Source organism: Pseudopodoces humilis, chromosome 11 (assembly GCF_049639895.1).
Source record: "Pseudopodoces humilis isolate 2021_Gansu_Grassland_sample_001 chromosome 11, ASM4963989v1, whole genome shotgun sequence".
Classification (NCBI taxonomy): Eukaryota; Metazoa; Chordata; class Aves; order Passeriformes; family Paridae; genus Pseudopodoces; species Pseudopodoces humilis.
Genome location: NC_142210.1, coordinates 10,131,796 through 10,153,051, shown reverse-complemented (window position 1 = coordinate 10,153,051; position 21,256 = coordinate 10,131,796). Strand labels below are relative to the sequence as shown.

At 39.8% G+C, this 21,256-nt stretch overlaps 1 protein-coding gene across 3 annotated transcripts in view; it reads left to right on the top strand.

The window, feature by feature from the left end:
- The window catches only part of PID1 (phosphotyrosine interaction domain containing 1), an 84,519-nt gene that overhangs the window by 23,877 nt on the left and 39,386 nt on the right, over positions 1–21,256 (top strand). For all 3 annotated transcript variants that reach the window (XM_005527049.3, XM_014256118.2, XM_014256117.2), the window contains one exon: positions 9,021–9,167. In XM_005527049.3, the coding sequence (XP_005527106.2) occupies positions 9,021–9,167 (147 nt within the window). The remainder of the gene's footprint in view (positions 1–9,020; positions 9,168–21,256) is intronic.

Sequence of the window (21,256 nt, the reverse complement as noted above, 5' to 3'; positions counted from 1 at the left end):
TGATTTGGATATTGGATATTTGAGGGCTGTCCTGCCCATGGGCCCTGCTGGCCTTAACTAAGGGGAACACCATTCTCAGCCATTTTACTTGAATCATTCTGAACTGGACAAAGCAGAGTAATTTCACATCTGGTTGTTTTGGCTCAGCTTAACAAGCAGGATAGTTGTAGGAGAAACAGGAATGTAAATGAGTTAGTGTGATTTTGCTTTTGTGAAGGTTTCTTGATGCAAATCCTGTCAATTATCCAACTGTAAAGTTTTGCTGAATTAATGAGGCACTTTGTAGAAAGGTATTTTTGATCACTTTCTGTAGAATCCCTTATTTCTGATGTAGGCTCTCTAGTGTACTACTTTTATTCATGGCTTAAAGAATTGGAAAGACCTACTACTGTGTGAAGTTGCCCTGGGGTAGTGGCTATATATCTGCACTGCAGTGGGACCCAATTTTCATCTATATTCTGCATTGTCTGCTCAAAGATTTGTATAGCTGTAAAGCCTGGCAGAGTTCCCCCATGGTGAATAATTTGCTGTTGGAGGTGGGAAAGGAGTAGTGTTGCAGGAGATGAAATGCCTGTGAGTGTAGTCAGGGCTGGGGAAGTTCCTTGTGATGGGACAGTAGTGCTGGTCAGACACAGCTCCCTGGGGATGCTCTGGGCAAGCACTGATGGTGCTCGTGGGGACATGTGGTGGGAGGGAAGGCTAAAGCCACCAGGCTTCTTCTTCATCCCTTGCAAGGGCTGAGGGAGTACAAAAAGGGGGTACAAAAAGCCTTTTCCCAAAAAGGCTGACTTGCTAAAGATGCAGGTCCATTCTCTTGGAAGAGGCTTGTGTCTGTGGGAAATACGAGGACCCCTTCTCAGAGAGCCTCAGGAATGCCAGGTTTAAATCTTGGGGGTGGTTCTGATGGAAAAGGTAGTGCTGTACATTAGCATCAAAGGACTCAGGGATAAAATAGCTTTAGAGGAAGGAATGGATTCTTTGCAGCTGTAAATACAGTAATTAATTGGACCAGAAATTAATTTGATTTATATTTAAGCAAAACATAACCTTTTTTGTTAAGAGTTTGTACACTTTTTCTCCAAAGTACTAAAGTGTTACTTCTAGCAAATAATCAGGGCAGATTCCTTCTTTGTAGCAGGTGCCTTTGTCACCCAGTCCCTATCCCTGTCTCAGAAAATACCAAGTTATTGATTTATGGCAAAGAATGAAGAAGAGTGACAGAGTGAAACACTGTTTTTGAAAGGGCTGCATTGGAGAATGCAGTTGCTGCCTGGCAGGCTTGTTTTGCAGGCACAGAGTGAGGAGAAAAAACTTTTTAAAGCATCCTCTGACACAGAAATTATTGGAAAGCCTCCAAGGGCAAATTGAAAAAGCAACAGCTGCCTTCATGCTGCAGGATTCCATTGTTTTAATATTGGGCCAACTATACCGAATAATACATGTACTGGAAACTCATGTTAGGAGAAAAATGTGTTGGAAAGCAGCTTAGGGGTCAGCTCAAAATCAAAGAGAATGAACTTGACGTATCTATGCTGCTGCGTGTTCTATTTTGTTCTTTCTTTTCTTGTCAGCTCCTATTTCTTAATTTATTTCTCTCTCTTTTTTTTTTTTTTTCTTTTTTTCCCAAACCGTTTGCCTTGTCTTGGACTTGTATTTTGACTGCCATTTGTCCTGAAAAATGCTGGAGCTGATAAATTATTCTGCTTCCACTGAGAAATTCTGGTATCTTTGAAACTGTAATCTAGTTTAAAATTCCAGAGCTAGTTCAGTTGTGACAAAGCTATTAGAATTTGAGAGTTAACAGTAATTTCTGGGGCCAAAATTTTGGTAGTAGTTATTTATGAGAGCAGCTCTGTTGATAAATTGGTGAAGGTTTTTTATGCTTTATTTTGATAGATGCTAAAAAAAGTTATAAAATATATATGCTATGAACACCAGGCATTGGAAACTACAGCTTATTTCAATATATATGTAACAGTCGTCAGTAGGTAAAAGAATGTAAAAGCCCAAATCCAAACAGATGTATTTAGATGTTCATCTTATATCCAACATGCCTAATTTCCACTGAAATATTAGCCTGGGAATTTAAGCAGTGTAATGTAGAGACTGATGAAAGAACATTTTACTGTGGTACTGTGACTTTTTTCTTCCTCCTCCACTCATGTCTTAGGGAGGTCTTATTTTATTTTCATGATTTTGAGTGTTCTGAAATATTGACTCCTTCCTTCCTGCTCTGATGGGAATCTCTGTAGTGAGGCTTTGGGTTCTGAGTAGTTGTGACCAAACTGGGAACTTGGTCTCTGAATATCCTGTACATTTAGATTTGCTTAGGTTGGGGTTTAGTTTGACTGATGATAGAGAGATGTTAGAGGATCAGTCATGAAATTCTCATCTGGCTCTGAAGTTCCCTGCAGTTTTGGAGGGTGTTTGTATCTGGGACTGTGTTTTTTTGGGCACCAATCCTGCTGATCGGAATCACATAAGCTTGGCAACACAACGGGGGCATTCTGCCAGAGCAAACTTGAAGTACACAGGGTCAGAGAACAAAACGTTTCACATGAATTAAATTGTGAGGAAACAGAAATTCTTCAAACTTGTAAGAAAACAAGGCAATGTGAGCACTGTCACACAGGCAGCTGTGTGATCACAGATATTGATAGGGAGTGCCTGTTCTATTTATGAAATCTTGATAATTATATGTTTTTAAGAGATATATCTTGCCACCACAGGAAAAAGAATATTCCCAAGAAGTTGATGTCAGAGTGGGATGGAATAATTCTCCGTACTTGCATGCAAAGATCCAGTAGCATCTTTGCTGATGCTTTTTGACACTCAGCTGATTTTAGTTTCCTGTGTACTTTGTTATGCTTTGATGCCATCTTCTTCTTGCTGTCCTGTCATGAAGATTAGAGCTTATCCTGTCAAATGAAGTTTACTCCTTTCTGTGCCCAAACTCCCTCTGACACCCCATCTTTCTCCTATGCTGTCTCCTGGGTAGGGTGGAAGTAGCATGGGGACACGAGAGGGGAAATGGTGGCAGGCACTGGCTGATTCTCTTACGTGTAACCATGCATGGTCATTGGACATGTGGAGAGGGGGCAAGAGTTTGCTTGGTTGGTTGGTTTTTTGGTTTATTTTTGTTTTTGTTTTGTGGAACATTTCTCAGATGCTTTGTCCCAAGATTCTTGGGGGTGCCATGCCTCAGCCCACTGAGTTATGCCAAGTTGTGCCATGGGCCTGTCCAAGCTCTTCTGCTTACAAAATGTATCACAGGGTGCCTGCAGGCAAGCCTGCCTTGCCATTTCCACATGTTGCCACTTTGTGATTGAAAAATGAAATTTCAGACATAATTATATGATTTTTCACATTAATAGCATCTGTTACCTGAAAGAGATTGAATGGATTTGTTTTGATAGGCTGGCAAGATATAGGTCTTGAGATACTAGATGAGATAAGCTTTTAATAACCAACTTTCTGGAGTTAGATTTTTCAAGAAGGTTTCTTGGGATGGATCTGCTGGAGTATAGCTGTGACATGGTCTTGGGTTTGTGCATGCCAGTCAGTTTTGTGTTACAGAGCAGGCTGCTGATGGGATAATTTCTGACTTTATCATGATAAATTGCTTCCATCCCTTCTTTAGAGGGCTTTCTTGCAGTGTTCAGTACAATATGAATTGCTACTAAAGGATAAATAAAGCACAATGTAGTTTAATGTGGGGGAGGGAAAGCATTTAAACTGTATTAGCAGTTATTTGTTTAACAAGAAATGGAGCAGAGATGACATTTATCTGTATTGGACAGATTGGCTTTAAAAAAAACAAAACCTTGGAATGGATCAGTTTTCATATAGATCAGAATTCTTCTTTCCTTGCTGAAAAGCTGGAGGCTTGGGGTTGGGTGGTCCTCAGCTCACAGCTGTGCTCATGTAACTCATGGGGTAACCATAGTGCCAAAGGTCTATTGTGTTGCCATCTCCTCTTGTACCTATAGACTGGATATACTAGTAGTCAGTTCCACTGGGAACAGGCCAAAAGGAACATTTATACTTTCTAAAATTCTCTTGCAGTTCAATTCATTTGGTTGTGTCTTTCCCCTCCTGGGTGGCATTGTCTTGCTGTGGGACGCTGTTGAAAAGTTCTGGGTTCATTCCAGAACTAAATGGGTTTCAGAGGTAGAGAGGTACTTGTGCTGAAATAGTAAATGATAGAGCTTATTTTTGCATTTCCCTTCATCTTTTGCTGATGCACTAACATGGATTTCATGTGGGAATTCCTTTGTAGGTACTGTAGAAGGATGAATTGCCCAGAGGACTGCTTCTTGTTCTGGCAGATCCCTCTTTCAGAGTCTTTGAAGTTTTAGAATAACTATTTTTCATCAGTTAACATCCTGTCATTTTTGGGTTTGGATTCAATGTGCATCTTTGGCAAAATTGGCCAAGTACCGGTCACCTGGAAATGTGATGCCAGTTTACGCAGTCATGTGTTGATTGTAATACTGATGTTAAAAGAGAATGGGAGATGAGGGCTAAGGTGCTGAAGACCTTTCTTTCAATCACCATGTTGCCACCCAGTCAACCTGTAAAATGTATTTATTTTGCTCAATTCTTGCTTTTATTTATTTTGCTTAACTCCTGTTGCTGGATTACAAATTACAATTACAGCCCCCTCTTTCTTGACATTTATTTTTATACTCCCATCCAAAATATAATCCTTTCTTAGATTTTTGAATTTGGGCCTTTATTTCCATCAGGAAAATTAAAAGATCTGCTAGGCTTGGCTGCTGAATACTTAATGTCATGAACAGCAGTGACTGTTTTGTCAAGACCTGAAGATGACCATTATTATTCCAAATTTCAGTGCATTATTTTCTCCTCCAAGTCATGTTTCTTTGCATGGAATCATAGTTATTTTCTCCAAGATATTTGGCCTGAGTTCTGGAAGTGACTGTATTTTTGCTGACAAACTAAACAGGGCCCAAATGCTGTTAATTTTCAGTTTTAACTGCAACAGAAATTGTGCCTGAACTAAAGATGCAGCTTGTAAAATTTGCAAGTTGAATGCTCTGAACTAGTTAATTTAGAAGTAATGTGTGACTGTTGAGCTGATAACAAAATATATGTTAAACAATATAGAAGTTGTTGATTCTTAAGTTCAATTAACTGATAGTCAAGAGTGTTAGTGATGCAGGGTTTTCATTGAAATAGGGAGCACTTTGAGGGTCACCAAGGAGGCAAGAGGCAGTTTCTCTGTAGTGACAGTCTCAGCCAGTTATGGGTTTGGGCTACCAGTTATGCACCATTTGGTTTTCTTCTGCAGGGGAAAGGATGCCATTAAGATAGATAAACTAAACAAAATAAACGGATGGAACTTGAATCCTTGAACAAGCAAAACCATGGTTTTACATTAAGATAATTGTCCAGTGTTATTGGCAGCAAAAACTTAAATTTTGCTCTGAATGATATAATGTTCAGCAACTAGGAAAATACAATGCTAATTATATGTCTGATGCTTTCCTTGGCATTTAAGGTATTTTCATTTGCTCAAGGTATTTTTAAACTTACTGCCAATTTCTTACTGTTATATTACTCCTTGCATTTATTTCAAATATAAAGTCATATCAATAGTACCATCTGAATGGATAACTAATGAGTGATGTGTAGTTCTGAGCTGTTGGTATAATCATGCCAGCAAAGAATATCTTCTGATGATGAATTTCAGAGCCACCAAATTAACCTAGTAGTTCTGGAACATGAAATGTGAATGGTATAATGTTCCCTGAAACTTTATTCACTTTGTTCGCTGGCTTGCCAAAGTCATGCTTTTCAAGAACTTTGTGAACTTAAAGCACTTTAAAGAAAAATTTCAAGTTCACAGCAGTGGAGAGTGAATGCCTCGTCTCAAAAAATACATTGGCTACTGTTATAGGTCAGCTTTTGCCAACAGTTTCTGCAGGAGATGCCAGTTTGGACTGGAAACCCAAGAAATGGGTTCAGCGAAGCACTTTATCCTGTTCTTGGCTTCAAGCACATGGATAATCCCATTGACTACCCACGTGTGCTTTACTGCGACTGCTCACATAGTGAAAGTTAGGCATGTGTTTAAATAACGTGCTTATTTGGGGGCTCCCTGTGTGATGTCTGCTGGCAGAGATTTGATTTTCTTATGGCAGCCATCACATGACCTGTGCAGGGAGCAGAGTGTGGTCTGCATTAGGCCTGTGGGCCAAAGCAAAGGCTATTTCTGCGTCCACCCCCAATCCTTTCTGCACTTCTCTGGCAACTAATCAGCTGTTTGCTGCCAATTGTGCTCTCGTGTTTTTGGCACCCAACTGCTCTAACTTGCTGCTCATACAAGTATTGAATTGCCTTTGTAAGGCACAGAGTAGGCTTTTCCTTGTTTAAGATTGTATATGTGGTTGTTATGACATGAAAAAAAAGATAGATCATTACCACAGTTGTCTTCATTTTGGTCAAATTGTCCCCTTTCTGTCAGTAGTCCCACTGAAGTTTATAGAGATGGCAGCAGAGGAGAAGAACCGTTTTGCAGGTCCAAGCTCACTGCTCAGGAGGGCTAAATGGAGTTTTTTACATCTGTTGTCTAATGGAAGCACCATTCTTTATTGGAGAAGCCCTCTAAACAAATAATTTATGGAAATAGAGGTCTTTCAGCACTCAAGGAAGGGAAAAGTTAAATGCTAGGACAGGTTCAACCTGCTTATTTCACAATCATTCTCTTTGTTGATCCAAAATTGGCTCATTTGGAAGATAGTATGACTTAAGGTTAATAGTATATTTTTTCCATCTCTGCCTTCCTCTCTTATCCCCTGCATCCACAAGACAGCAGCAGAAAGCCCTGAAGGCAGCATTTCCCCAGGCTTGAAAAGGGATCATTTGCAGGGGAAATCACGGTGACCTGTGCATTTCTGGGCCTGAGCTCCAGCACCCTTTGCCTCCTGCATATTTTCTCTCCCAGAAATACAACCTCAGCAGCAGGTTAGCAGGCCTAGAGCCGATAGATAAAAGCAAGTCAAGCTGTAATAGACAACAGTCAGTGGGACCAGCAAGCCCAGCACTGCAGCTGGTAATCAATGATGCTGCTTCTAACAGCATCTCAAACCTTCCACTTGCTTTGTACTCATCATGGCTTTTTACCTGCTGTTCAGCCTTTGCTAGCAACTCCACTGAAGAGGCCTAGGAAACTCCAAACAAAAGGTCATTTATTGCAACCTAAAGGTAAAATTAAGTAGGTTTTCTCAGTCAGTTTAGTAAACCTAACTGTCAAAGAGCTCTTTTATCTTCAGAAACATGTCAGAGAATGTTCTTTAATGTACACGCATCTTAAATGGAATACTTTTTTGCTGGAGCTGTGTTTGGGAGAGTGAATGGGGTAATGTGTAATATAAGCAGATGAAAAATAGTATGAGTAGAGTGCTTCAGTGGGATGAAAACTTGAATATTTGCACAAACACCACAGAGGTCCTAAAGTATTGCTGTTAACAGGTTGTAACTTCATGTGTGAAACAGGTAAACAAGCACTATTTTCACAGACTGTTAGTTTATGTACCTTGAACAAATCTAAAAGTGTTTGAAGTACTGTACTTCCAGCAGCATAACAATTATTAGACCTAAACACTGGTGAACTAAGAACTAAACTGTTACAAAAGTATATCAACAGGCTTTCAGTTGGCACATGATAAAATATTTATGATCTAGTAGCAACTTTATTTTCAAAGGAATATTCATATCCACAAAAATCCATAGAAAATCAGCATAGTATCTAAATAGTTGATTGATCCTCTGTGTGTAAATAAAATGTTGAATAGACACTCTCTTCATCAAAAGTACAGGTCTGAACAACAAGGACCTGTCTTGATTTTCTAGCTCCAATAGAGACTTCTTGCATAGTTCTGGGAAATCACTTAGCATCTCTTTTTCTGCAAGCAAGACCCTGTAATGCTTGTTTGCCTTGCATAGGTAAAGTGGAGACTGAGAAAAGGGGTGGCTGCAAAGCAAATTAAGACTCTCCTATTAAAAGTCAGAGCAAATGGTTTAGTTTTGATATAAGTAATCTGGAGTCATTGCACATATATCTAATAACTGCTGATTGGTAAGAGTCAACTTAGGAAGTTTTGATAAAGTCATATTTCACTAGACAGTGCTGTGGCATGTTACCACCTTGATTTGGTTCATATCTGCATTTTTTCTCCCTTAGATAAGTAGTAGCATGTGAAATGTTCAGTTTTTCAAATGGAGGTCAGTTCAAAGAAACATCTAAATGTTAAAAATTTTCTCTTGACTCCCCTGATTCCACAAAATTTATTTGGAAGTCCTTCAAGGATTGCCTTTACTCACTTTAAACAGTTGCTGAGAAACTTTTAATTTGATGACTTTACTGTCCACTTGGATAGTTCTTCACTGAAGCCTGGGGAGTCTGTTTAAGGAAGTGGCAAGTTCTGAGTGACATGTGTTCATTGGTACCAAGAGTGACATTTACATTGGAGACTGCAGGAACTATTGCTTACAAAGAAAGAGAATATGAAATTCACATGACAAAGGTAAACCAATGAGGGATTCAGCTCAGTGGGAATGGTAACATCTACAAAGGTCAGTGGGATGAGATATAAGTACAGAGGAAGGAGAGCAAGGATGGATGAATCCATAGTTCTTTTAATGGTCTTTGATCCCCTGTTCTTCCTCCCTGTGGATATTAGTAGAGGAACTGGGTCCATGAACAGCTTTATTACTTACTTGCAAATGATCAGAGGTTGAATTTAGACCCTTTGTGGAACAAATGTGAATTGTAATGAATCCTTTCATTTTGTGCGTGTATATCTTTTTTAATTAAAAATAGTCTCCACATTGCTGATAGTAATGAATGCTCTCAAGTCATAGAACTTTTTAAGTCTCCCCAGGAAAGCTCGTGAGACATTGAACAGCAAGTGAAACAAACAGACATGTCCTATTATTAACTCTCATTTTTCTGCACTGGAACTGGAGGTAATTTATTTTCTTTTTCTGTTTAGCACTTTCAGACCATGTTAAAGACTAAGTTGAATGTCCTAACTCTTCGTAAAGAGCCTCTCCCGACAGTGATCTTCCATGAGCCAGAAGCCATTGAGCTGTGCACCACAACCCCCCTCATGAAGACCCGGACTCACACTGGATGCAAGGTACTCAGAAATATAAACTGAAGGAGTGAGACCACTGTGGAGGTGTCCCTTGTGATTGTGAGAACTCTAAAGAGCCCAAAGTAACAACACTTTGGTGTTGTTTCCAGTTCTGGAAATTCCATTAACTGCTACTAATACTATAAAGTTTCTGAATCAAAAGAGTAATTGAGCATTTCTGACCAGAAACTTTGGTGTTCAGGAGGAAAAGGTTTGGGTTACATGTCATGATGCAAATTGTGAACGATTTCTAATAGCTTGTGATGAACTGCTGGTTGTAAATACTGACATTATTTCTATAAGGGCTAGTGTTGCAGCTTAAATCTCGAGGTTAGTTTGGTTGGGTTTTTTTTTTCCTTTGTTTCTTTGGGTTTTTTAAGACAAAAATGGAAAAAGTGGGACAGGATACTTATATCTTGATTTGGTTAAACAACAAGATCAATTTGCCCAGTTACATCAAAGAAGAGCTTCTGCAAAGGCTGTTCCTCTTTTGAAAAGTTTAATGGCTTAAGAGCCCCAGGTGTATTCTTCTGTGGTAAGAAACCATATAAAAATAGGGAACAAATCTGCTCTGTTTGCATCTTTTCTTGGAGTCATTTTCCTTGATCACAGAGCTTGCCTGGCCTTGCAGGGCTATGGGTGGCCTTGCAGACTGAGCTGGGTACCAGTCTGGCCTGTGCTGCCAGTTGGGGCTTGGCCACTGATTCCCCTTCACCTTGCCTGCCCTCGAGGGTCTTGGTGAAAATGGGGGGAACTGGGCTTCAGACTCCCCTGCTCTGTAAAGTGTTAACTCCAGGAGAGCTGTTGCTTGATGCTGTGTGTGCTGGATAAGATCCAAAGTGCAATTAAATGTCCTAAACCCCTTCCCTGCCACAGTGTGTACACAAACATGTGCACACGCACTCTTCCCTGCTGGGGGATCTGAGTGAGGTGGGGTTGGAAGAAATTGCTTTCCCCTGCTTCTCTTGGCATACTGTATTTGGGCACCTCCAGGCCTGGCACTTCCTCAGCTAAGTTTCTTCTTGGGAAGTGTCACTTCCCAAGCATTTGACTCTTTGCCTGTCACAATAGCCAGGAACAGGACTCTGCTGCTGGGTTTTGAAGCAGAGCTGCCCTGTGCTGTTGCAGAGGAGTGCGAGGGAAGCAACCCTAATATGCTTTGTATGTTAGCTCGCAGCATCTGCTCTTCCATGGTGATACTTTTTGTCCTTTATGTTGACAGCTAATGAATTTTTAGGGAATATTAGGTGTGATCAAAATGATTCACAAAGTATCTGGCTTTCACCTTCAGTGAGAGAGGTCAGGCATAATAATGCTTTCAGAAATCAGTTTATCTTTGTGAATGTGTACAGAATTTAAATGAAGCTTTTTATTCAACTTACAGTCCTTCAGTTGGAAAAGAATTGCAGAGAGATGTTGAACCTGTCAGTGAAGAGAATCTCATTCTATATTTAGATCTCTTTTATTTATTCATTTATTTTTCCTGCAGTATAGCATAGTAGTGCTGACAAGGGAACATCTGCTACCACAACACTTCCGTTTTCCTTCTTGCACTGTTTCTTCTTCTCCCCTTTCCCTAAAGCTAGTTTACCCCCTGTCAGTGCTGGACTCTTACGATGGTGGTTTTGGGGTAGTGGCCAGGCCTTCCTCAGGTGATTCAGCTGTTGTGATTTTCAGTACCTGCCTTGGGAAGATGATTCCATGTGTATGTTGTTCCTGTGGCTAAGAAATCCTTTCCCGTTAATAACTGAAAGGCTTTAATTTTACCCAGTCTCTGTAGTCATAACCGCTTTTTTTCCTCCTCTTTTTTTCCTGACTAAATATGCTCTTCTTGCCAGCTGTTAATAGGTAATTAATTTTCCTGTCCTCTTTCCCCTCTGATTATTAGTTTTTTACTGACTGATACAATAGTAATGTCACCATAAAAAAGCTACAATTTTATAATATGATTTTTTGTTCTGGCGGGTCTGATCTATTCCTGTTATTCTGGGTGTAAGGCAGGAGATGCTGTAGTGTTGTTGGTACCACCAGGCCTGTCTGGTTCTGAGACCTGGGCTTTTCAGGCAAGAGCACAGCATCCAGTTTCTACTTGCTTTCATGAGTCACACTTTTTTGATCCTTAATCATTTTATTCCTCTTGACTGAAATCCCTCCAATTTTTCTATGTAATCCCATTAATGAGATAGCATCATTCATCTGACAGAGGCTCCAGACATCTAATTTTGTTGCACAGTTTTAACATAAGCCTCAGCTGGCACCATCTTGTTATGGGAACTTGACACATAGAATTGCTTTGCTGTTTAGAGGTCTGGGCATTGGTTTTCTGATGTGATTGCTCTTTTACTTGTCCTTTCATCACAAGGCAGACTTCTGTTTTTTGCTTTCATTTGCAGTTAGCTGCTAAATCGTGAAGAAAAAAACCCTTTTTTGCTGAGATCTAATCCCATTTAGTAATTCAATGGGATGGTTTAAAGAATAGCAGGGAAATGTCTAGTTTGAAGTAATCTAGGGGAACCCCCACCAAATCTGGAAAGTTAAACAATTAATCAGATTTAGAGTGCATTTCTTTCTTGTCCAGTTCCACGTCTGATGCAACTTTGTTGTCATCATAGTTTCGCAAATATGTTTTTTACTTGTAGCAGAAGGCTTAAGACTCATTCCTTCTGTACCTGCGTGTCTGCACCTGCCTGCTTGGGTCTGATGTGCTTGTTGTCCTTCCCACCCTTCTAGACTTGTGGGCATGATTTCCCCAAGAAGGAGAAATGGATAGTGTTAGCACTGGGGACCCGTTTGCATCCTGCCTCTTCCCTGCAATGGGTGTGGCATTTATGAATGCTGGATAACCAAGGGCTAAGGCTGGCAGCTGCTCCAAAGAATGAAAAAACCCAACTGGCTTATTGTATACCTGTAAGTGGCAGGTCTCAGCCATTCCTGAGGAATGGCAAAAAAGAGTGAGAATAAATCTTCTGTTAGTAGCTGGACCACACTTGCAGTCCCAGGTCCTGATTTTATTTTATTTTATTAGAGCATGTTTTCCATTCGGGTATGAGTGTGATTTAGATGTGTGTATATAAAAAAGCATCTATTCTTCTTCAGATCCTATGAATTTCATTTAGACTGTGGCTGTCCTTCTTGTAGGTACTTCATGTCAAAGGGACACTCCTGTGCTTCAGATGGAAACCTCCTTATCACTTATCCCAGCACTAAGTACCACCAGATGGAAACGCAAAATCTAGGCTATCTCCAGAAAATAAGTTACTCTCTACTCAGAAATTGCTGCTTTCTCCATGCCTTTTAACAGATTTTGTTTAAGTTCTGCATGGTTTATTCTTCCTTAATGTCCTAATCAGCTTATATTGATTCTAATGTTTCTTGATTTCTGTCCCTTTGAGCCATGGTGGTGGCACGAAGGGAGCTGCCTAAATGACTCTCTCATGCTGTAGCTTTTCCAGGCACTGGTGCAGTAATGTAAAAGGACAGAGGTTAAAAATGCTGTCTTCAATTTTTAAAGTGATGTAGTAGGTTTAATTATTTTTTTTTCCTTTTTATTGGAAGACTCTTCAAAGTGAAGTCAGTGCTGAATAATCAGCTCCAGGTCAGGCAATCTTATTCCTTCAGTTCCCACCAGTGGACAAGCTTTTCTCAGCAGCCTGGGAGGCTGAAAGGAACATAAACAATGCAAGTCATTATATTCTTAAGAGTATGCTTTAATGAAATGGGAAAATATATTTTAGTGATATGGTATGTACAGGAATGATACTCATTGCTTGCCTGTCTTACTGGATTGATTTGATGAGCTTATTAATTCAGGCTTTGTGCAAGGTACAATGTGAGAATTTCTGACAGTGTATCTTAATTTAAGATGGATGAAAGTCTTGTTAAACAATTTGTATAAATGCCATTTGTAGAGTAATAGTGTTGTAAAACCAAGACTTGCACATACTGATAGAGATTTAAAAGTAGACAAGAAGTAACATAAATAAATGGAGTTTGGTCTTCCAGAACAGCTTAATAGCTTCACTCCCAAAGCAAGAGGAAAGTGTTTCTTGTACTAAGCTGGCTGCAGGATGGTGATGACAGTGGGGCCAGGGCCACAGCTGGGCTTCTGTGGCACCAGTTGTACACCAAGTACAACTGTGTCAGCAGCTGGACACCCAGAGTTGACTGGTGTAACTCTGGGGCACACCTGATGCTGATACCTGATGTTTGTCAACCTATGAACTGGACTTGGGGTCTTTTCTGGGACAGCTTGGCAGTGCCTGAGACACCCTGACCAGTGCCTGCCCTCCAAACACAGCTCTGGCCCCTTCAGCAAAGCCACAGCCTGTTGCCCTTATTCCTGCTCTTCTCCTGGCTTTGCTGGCTGCTGCCAACAGCTTTCATTTTCCCTTTGTCTCTCTGTCTTTCTCACGGTTTTCTTTTCTCAAAAGCAGCTTTCACCATTAAAGACAATTCCAGCACCTGTGGGCCCTACAAATCAATCTCCATGCACATGAAATTGTCTCATGTGCTTTGAGCAGCAGGATATACAGCAGCATAGCAGAGACTGGAAGTTTGGTCTGTAAGGGCTAAAGAGATGAATAGGGATACAATTAAGCATCATAAAGTCACCCTAGGACATTGGGGATAACTCATAATAAGCTTATAGGATGAATAAGAGATGAATGAGAGTAAGATTGATTGATTGAGATTTAATTATGATTTTTAGAATTACAATGTTTCTTATTGGGATACATATTAAAAAATCGAAACATTGTCTTAAAATTGCCCTCCTCAGTCTGATTCTAATTCCGGGTGTAAGGGAGTCATTTAGGAATAATGTCTTCTCAGATATTACTGCCTATTTTTGGTTTTCTGCCTTGTTAATTTTGATTGCTAAGGCCTTGCAGCACGACTGTCTCTTACCACATACTTGCAAAATACCCCATTTCTACTCTACCCTACATGCCTCTATAGCAAATTTAGTATTGCTGTGTTGTTGCTTTTATTGGTCATTGTATTTTTAAAACTTAGAATGTTGTTACTTTTTTCCCTGTAGACCAGACTTTCCCAAGCTGTTTTCCCCAGCATTTCTGGCACATGCAGCCTCTTCCACTGGTGTCCCATCCTAATCAGCCTGCGGTAGCCAAATCTGTTACTGCTTGAGCATTCAGGGGTACAGTGTCTGCTGGGCCTGGGGGCCCTTCAACATCCAGAAAAAAGCTATCCTGCCAGTTTCAAACAGCCCATAGAGCATGGTTTTGGCAATTTCAGCCTCGTTCCTCTTCCCCTTCATTGGTCCCAAATGCCTAAGTGTTAGCTCTGTGTCGCTGGAGCGTGGGCAAATGGCTTCTCTCAGCTGCCCTGTAATTGTGTTACTGTTATGGGTTGGTTTTGTGTCTTCATACTGAATCAGACAAAATGCAACAAGAATGTTGTCCCTCATGTCAGTACCCAGAGACCAAGGTGCTCTTTACTGTTATTATATCCTGTTGACCAAAATGGCTGAAAATGCATCTGTAGTCTCTCTGGGATGGTAAAATCCAGATGACATAAATGGGTAGTTAAAAATCTTGTGTTTTACTTAATTTTTTACAAATAGTCAAAAAAGCCTACTCCTGTTGAATGTTTATTGCTCTTTTGGCTACTGAAACCAGAGCTGATTGGATGCTGCACATACTCTTTAAACCACCATACTATACTTACAAAACTTAATAAAAGTGTTCTCTTTCCATCTATAGAATCGTCAAGGATGACTGTTTTGAGTACAGCTGTAAATATAAGTTCCACTAGCTGCCTGGTCTTCATTATCATTTTGTAGGCCTGCAATATTAAGATGACCATTAACTTTAATAAAGAAACAAATTAAACAAGTGAAAAAAGCTAATTGCACCATCAGTCCCCAGCCTGCTGTTTTCCATAATTTTTCATCTGGGTCAGAAGCACAGAGGGTTTTTTTTCTTACTGCTTTATTAAAGGCCTTCTACTGTTATCCTTAAGCATTACTTATTTTGTCTTGTGAACTGAGAGATTGCTTTTCTCTTTTTTTTTCTCTCCTCATAAAATGAACCAAAAAGACACAAGTGACTTTTGCATGGGGCAAAACTTAGTCACTTCACTACATTTATATATGGGTAGTCTGCTTGCGGAGAGATGCATTAAATAAACTAATAATCCAACAAATATATTATGTAAGGATGAAGAATGTTTTCTACTTTTTACTTGTTTAGTGTTATAGAAGTAAAAGAAAAAAAGAAAAAGATGAATCCTGGAGTTGTGGAAGAGTAAACTGCTTGCAGAAACCTTGAAACAAGACTTTATTGGCCGAATTTTGTTCTGACATTGGAGAGCTGTATGTGCTCATTTCTGTTTCAAAATGTGCCTGTATGGCAAGGTCCTGCCTTGTACTTAGGAAGCTGTGGGCTCTGCTGTGAGCAAGTTGGGATGAGCTGTGCAGGATGGCAGCAGCCCTCAGGCAGCACTCACTGCAGGGTGTTTGACACTGGCTGCTCTCAGCTTAGCAGAGTCTCTCTTGCATATGATTTTTTTAATTACATGCATGGAAAACCCATTTATGTCAGTGGGAATTTATACTTTAAATGGGTGCAGAGGATCTAATAGAAACATGAAGGGTAGATGCAAGTGCAGAAGGTTGTTAAAGCATTGTAATGCTTCATTTCCTGATGTCCAGGAGTCTTAGGTAGAGAATATAAATTGGGTAAAGCAATTGAATTAATCTTTGACTGAGCCTGCTTTAAATAGTATCTTCTGCAGTGTTCAGTTTTGCTGTGTTGGATGTATTTTGGCATAACTTTATTTGCTTACTGCTAAAGTGGCATTGTAAGAATAATGTATACTGAGAGCAGTGGAAGTTAGGTCTTATGTCCTGTCAGATATGTTGGTGGTATTTGTTTTTCCTTAGCATTTGCACTGGTGACGTTTTTCAAGCCATGGTTTAAGTAAAGGGCATCTTTTTTCTCAGGAAGTTCTTACATCCCATCTAAAAATGGTAATATATTGCAGTCAGCTTCATATTTCTGCTTTAACTACCTTCACAGAAGAAAGTATATGTCTGTTTTCTGTGTATGGTGGAGCAACCTTGCTCTGAATATACGTATTAATTAAAGGAAGTCAGTTTTGCCTATTTTGGTTTCCTTTTGGATTTTTACTGAGAAAGTGTGTCTTAAGTAATTTAAAAGAGCTCTATGAAAAGAATAAGACCACCACCTTGGGGGGAGAGCACTGAGAGGATTTCTTCCCTCAGTGAGAGGACAGAGAGGATTTCTGGGAGCTGCCCTGAATGTTTGTGGCCAGCAAAGGTTGGAAATACCCTGGGTGCAGGGCCTTCTCCCTGTGGTTTCCCTTGGGTTTGCTTCCAGAGGGTGGGAGTTCAAGGCTGGGCATGTTGTCAGGAAGATCAGGGCATGAGTTGAGTTTCGTAGAGATGTGGGAAAATATGCTGAAAATAGCTCTGTGTGTGTGTGCACTCCCAGCAGGACTAGAGGACTGTGGTCCCTGCTTGTTGGGCTGCATGGGAAGGCTTCCAATTGCTGCAGACCACACAGAGAGACCAGGCACCTGGGAAGAGACCTCCCCCTGCCCCAGTACTGACAATTTGTGTTTAGGGGCCTCCTCAGTTCCTTGGAGCAAGGCTTAGGGTCCCAGGCTTTGTCTGTGGACAGACCTGTTCCCAGTACTGCTTTGTCTGTAGAGCAGAAAGGTTGCACCGAGTAAGCCAGACTTTGCTCAGATGTATCTGTGTCTGAGCCTGTTTTCTTTGCCAGTAGACTGTAGAAAATAACCCCTAAACAATAAAATCCCCTTGAAAACGCAAGGTTATAAAAAGTCACAGCATCCATTGGCATGTTGTGCTTTGCTCCTCCCCTCAGTGAATGTATTTTATCACTTGCACAACAATTGTGTACATCACATTTCTTCTTACTGCTGTGGTTCTGCCCTTGTAATGGATGCATTGGGTCCCAGTGAAGAAAGTGGGTGACAGTGCATGATACTGAGCCTGGGAAAATGCTTTTAATTGAAACAGAAATCCCTTTGATTGGAATCTAGCACTTCCTTTGGCTTCAGAGCTTTGACATTATTAGTTGCCTTTGATTCAACAAAAGCTTGAATTGGAAGTCATTGGCCCTTCATTTTGTTAGCAAATGGTCTTTATCAGCAGAAGTCATCTAAATCAAGCCTCTTAGTGTAAAACAAGGCAGTAAACAGTTTACATTTCATTCAGTTATGGAAGAGATAGTGATTGGCATTCAAAGAGCACTGTGTAAAATGCCAACATATAGGAATTAAAAGGCCTCTCTGTGGCTTGGTTAAGAGTAAGCACCGTCTGTTCCTGAATTTCCACCCCTGCTTGTAAAAGCAAAGGGAAGCTTGTGAGGTACTGAGGAGGTCAGACACTGTGTGCAGGTGAATGCTCAGTCACTCTTAGGGTGATTTGTATTTCTGTAGTATTTCTGGACCAGAAAGATCCCCAAGCCCCTTCTAAAACAGCTTTGTTGTCCCCTGCTGTTCAGCTGCTGTTCTCTGCCAGCAGCCCTGTTTTCAGAGGTCAGTCAGATCAGCTCACCAGAGCTAGGGGGAAAGCTGTGTGGGCACACTGCACTGTGGATAAAATACACAAGGGGAAACTGAAAAAGATGATGAGAATTAAAATGCATACTTCTGTTAAGTAGTAATGCATTGAATGAAGGTACTAAAAAGCAATATATATTAATGAAATTCCTTTGATGCACAAAGCTCCCCAGAATACTTCTGTATCTTGAAACACAAATGTAAGTTGTTTTGTCAGTTTTAGAAATACCACTTTTCAGGGTACTTGGAGCTGTTGTTTAATTATAACTGTCTTTGTAGGAGATAACGTACCAAAATAGTTTTCTCTGAAAGAATATTTAAATTTCAAAACCAATTTAATCTCTCTACAGCAGAAAATATTTAAATTTTGAAATTCTAAATTTACAGAGTACCTTGGGAGATAATCTTCAATTACACATATAAACAATGTCGTATAGCTTATGCCTGTAACTTGCCAGCTTTTGCAATCTGGCACAAAGCCAAGACACCAGTGTGAAGCACAGTCGCAGTTGCAAGGTCCTAGACAGCTACAGATGTGTCAGGGTATTTATTTTTTATGCTGTAGAAAATATTGTGTTCATTGCAATTGTTGAGGCAAAGCCTTCTGGTCATAGGAACTAATTGCTTCCATAATAATTAAAGTTCAAATATCTAAGACCTAATAGCTTTAGACATATAAAAATTAAAATGAGATTGAAATTTATTACGTTGGCTACACTGAGCAGATGCTGCAGTCACTGACAATTGTTTTGTTCTAGTTTTGTCCTTGAGAAATGTTTCCATCTTTGCGTGGCTGTTGCAACGTAAGGACGGAGATGTGGTTTGCATTGCTGGAGAACGCAGGAAGCTGCTGCTTCTCCATGGCCCTCGGGGTATTAGGGACCCTGCTGTGAGCTGGCTCTCAAGAGGAGGAGGAGGCATCCTTCCTTCATAGCACATGAAGTTATTCTTTAACAGAATCAAAAAACTTATGGTTCTTCGGTAGTTGCTCCCTCCTACTGTTGCAATGGGTACGTCCCCACTCACCAGCATGAAATGCGCTGGGAGAGGTGTTGGCAGATCTTTTCAGATGTGCTTTTTCACAACAAAGGCATGTGTGCTCATTCTGTGAAGGTATTCTGTGTGGCTCTTCCCCTGAAGCCATGGATATTGTTTCTTTGATTTCCATTAGAATACTGCAAAATTTGCATTTGGCACTGGGTGCCCACTGCTCACATTAGTTTGAGCCAACATGAGCCTTCTTGGGAATTTGTAATCTCTGGTTACAGCTGTACTATGCCCAAACCCAGCAGTACTTATTTTGAGGCCAATCCTGTGTGCTGAAAGCTTCACACTGGAGCAAATGACACTGGCAAGCAAGCAGGCTGAAACTGGATTACAGATCCATTCTCCTACAGATGAGGTACCAGTGGCCATGTCTGTAGGTGCACAGGCTGCCAGAATGTAGATTAATGTTGCAATCCAAAATGCTTTATGTCATAAGAGAAAGAAGGTCCTTTGTGCCACCTCCTGTTTCTGTTAGTTCCAGAAGTAATCCTGTTCTCCTTGTATTATTGCAATATATTCTGCAATGCAGTGTGATGTATAAATATATTAGCTCAGAAGAGAAAGAAATTTTTCCATTCCAAGATTTGGATGTCAGTATCTGAGACTAATAGCGTCTTTTATTTATTTTATTAAAATATTTTCTTTGCATAGTTAATTAAAAATTTGTAACAATAACCATCACAATGCTTCTGGGCAACTTTAAGGCCTGATGCCTGTTATCTATTGCTACCTTTATTGTAGGTAATTGAAACTATTGTGAATATTTGACTTGAGGCTGGTGGTAATTCAGTAAGCTTTCTTTTCTGGGACTCTAGGTTTTATAGGGGTAACAGGTGCAACAGAAGTATGAGGGTGTTTTGTTTGTTAGTTTGTTTTTTTTCTCTAAGAAAGGAGACAGATTAAGTTTAAAATTTGCAGTCTGGTTTAGAAAATGAGTACTTCTAAGAACTTCCCTTGTTTTCCTAACCCAAGAATCTCTGGTATTCACCTACAGTCATTTCATAGCAAGATCCTGTTAAATGATACATGTTGCCACAGAAGTCAAACACTGAATTTCACAGCAATGTAAATTTGCAATTAAGTTTATCATGTTTTATCAGTGAATGAAAAACTAATGTTGAATCGGTAGTACCCTGTTAACTTTGATGAAACAGAACACTCTGAGGTTGTGGTCCATCCCTTTTTGGAAGCTGATGTTTATTTGCCTGTCAGATATTAGGGTTGCTTTCTGAGTGCTAGAGTATACCACAGTGAGGAAAAAGAATTACTGAATTAATCAGCTAGGGCATGATGACATGGTCTTTTGATTAAAGTGCTCTCAGGATTTAAATGGCATGGCAGTGACCTGTACTTTATAATCCCAAACTTGAGATGTAGAAAACCTTATATTTAATAGATGTCTATACACAAACATTTAAAGTAGAAGGAAACTAACTTAAATGAGCAAATTTGGGAAGATGAACAAGTTGAAAGAGTCATTATAAGTGCACTTTATAAAAAGTTCACTAAAGATTCATTTGTCAATGAGTAGTTATTTCACAGGATTTTTTTCATCCTTGGGGACTTGCTTTATTTCAGTGTTTGTTCTGAGTCCCCCTATCCCACAATTTATTTTTTAAAAGAGGGGAAAGTAAGTTTCAAGTCAGAAACAGATTTAAATTAGTATCTCCAAGATTAGAGAAAGATCTTCCTAAAGATTGGTACAGTTGAGTAGTAAATTGGGAGAGAGAAGGAAAATAGAAAACAAAATAAGTTAATATTCGTGTTTTGTGATTGTTTTGAGAATATCTTTGAATTTGGTTCTGAGTGTTCTCTGTAACAGGATGAACAGAAAACCAAACTGGTTTTAGTTCTTTATGAAAGCTGCTTTTTTCATTGAATTATCTGTAGGCTGGGAGTAATTCCCCTATGCTGATGTCTGACTCACTCTTACAAATAGTGCAATAATACACTTCAGCTTTGTCAGCTGTTTGTAACCACAGTGGCCAGAATCCCCATAGGAATTATCATTAATGGATGCAGTTTTTGGGTTGGCTTTGCCATGGTATAAATTGGCTTGCTTCCTTTGGCTGAACTGCCATGCTCAGTTATATCATTTAAGAATCTGGCATTCTAGTTTGACATGTGGCTTGGAGTTCCTATTGATTGAAAGCAGTCTGTTAATAAAATCAGAGTAATTGAATACAGCCTATGGGAATCAGTGCAGTTTGTCATTTGTTATTACGCAGAAACATTAAAAATATTAAGTAATTCTTGAAATTATTTTTATGAAACTGCATAACAGTAATTTAAAGAAAGGTATATTTTCACCCTAGAGCTTTGCCTTGAGTTGCATTTGCAGGCCTTCATACAAGGCCAAATAAATTGTGTCACTCTGTACTCCCAAGTGGGAAAAATTATATACATGTAAGAAATATACTGTATATGTAATTTAAATTTGGAACCATTTACAGCACTTCCTTATAGTGAGGATGAAC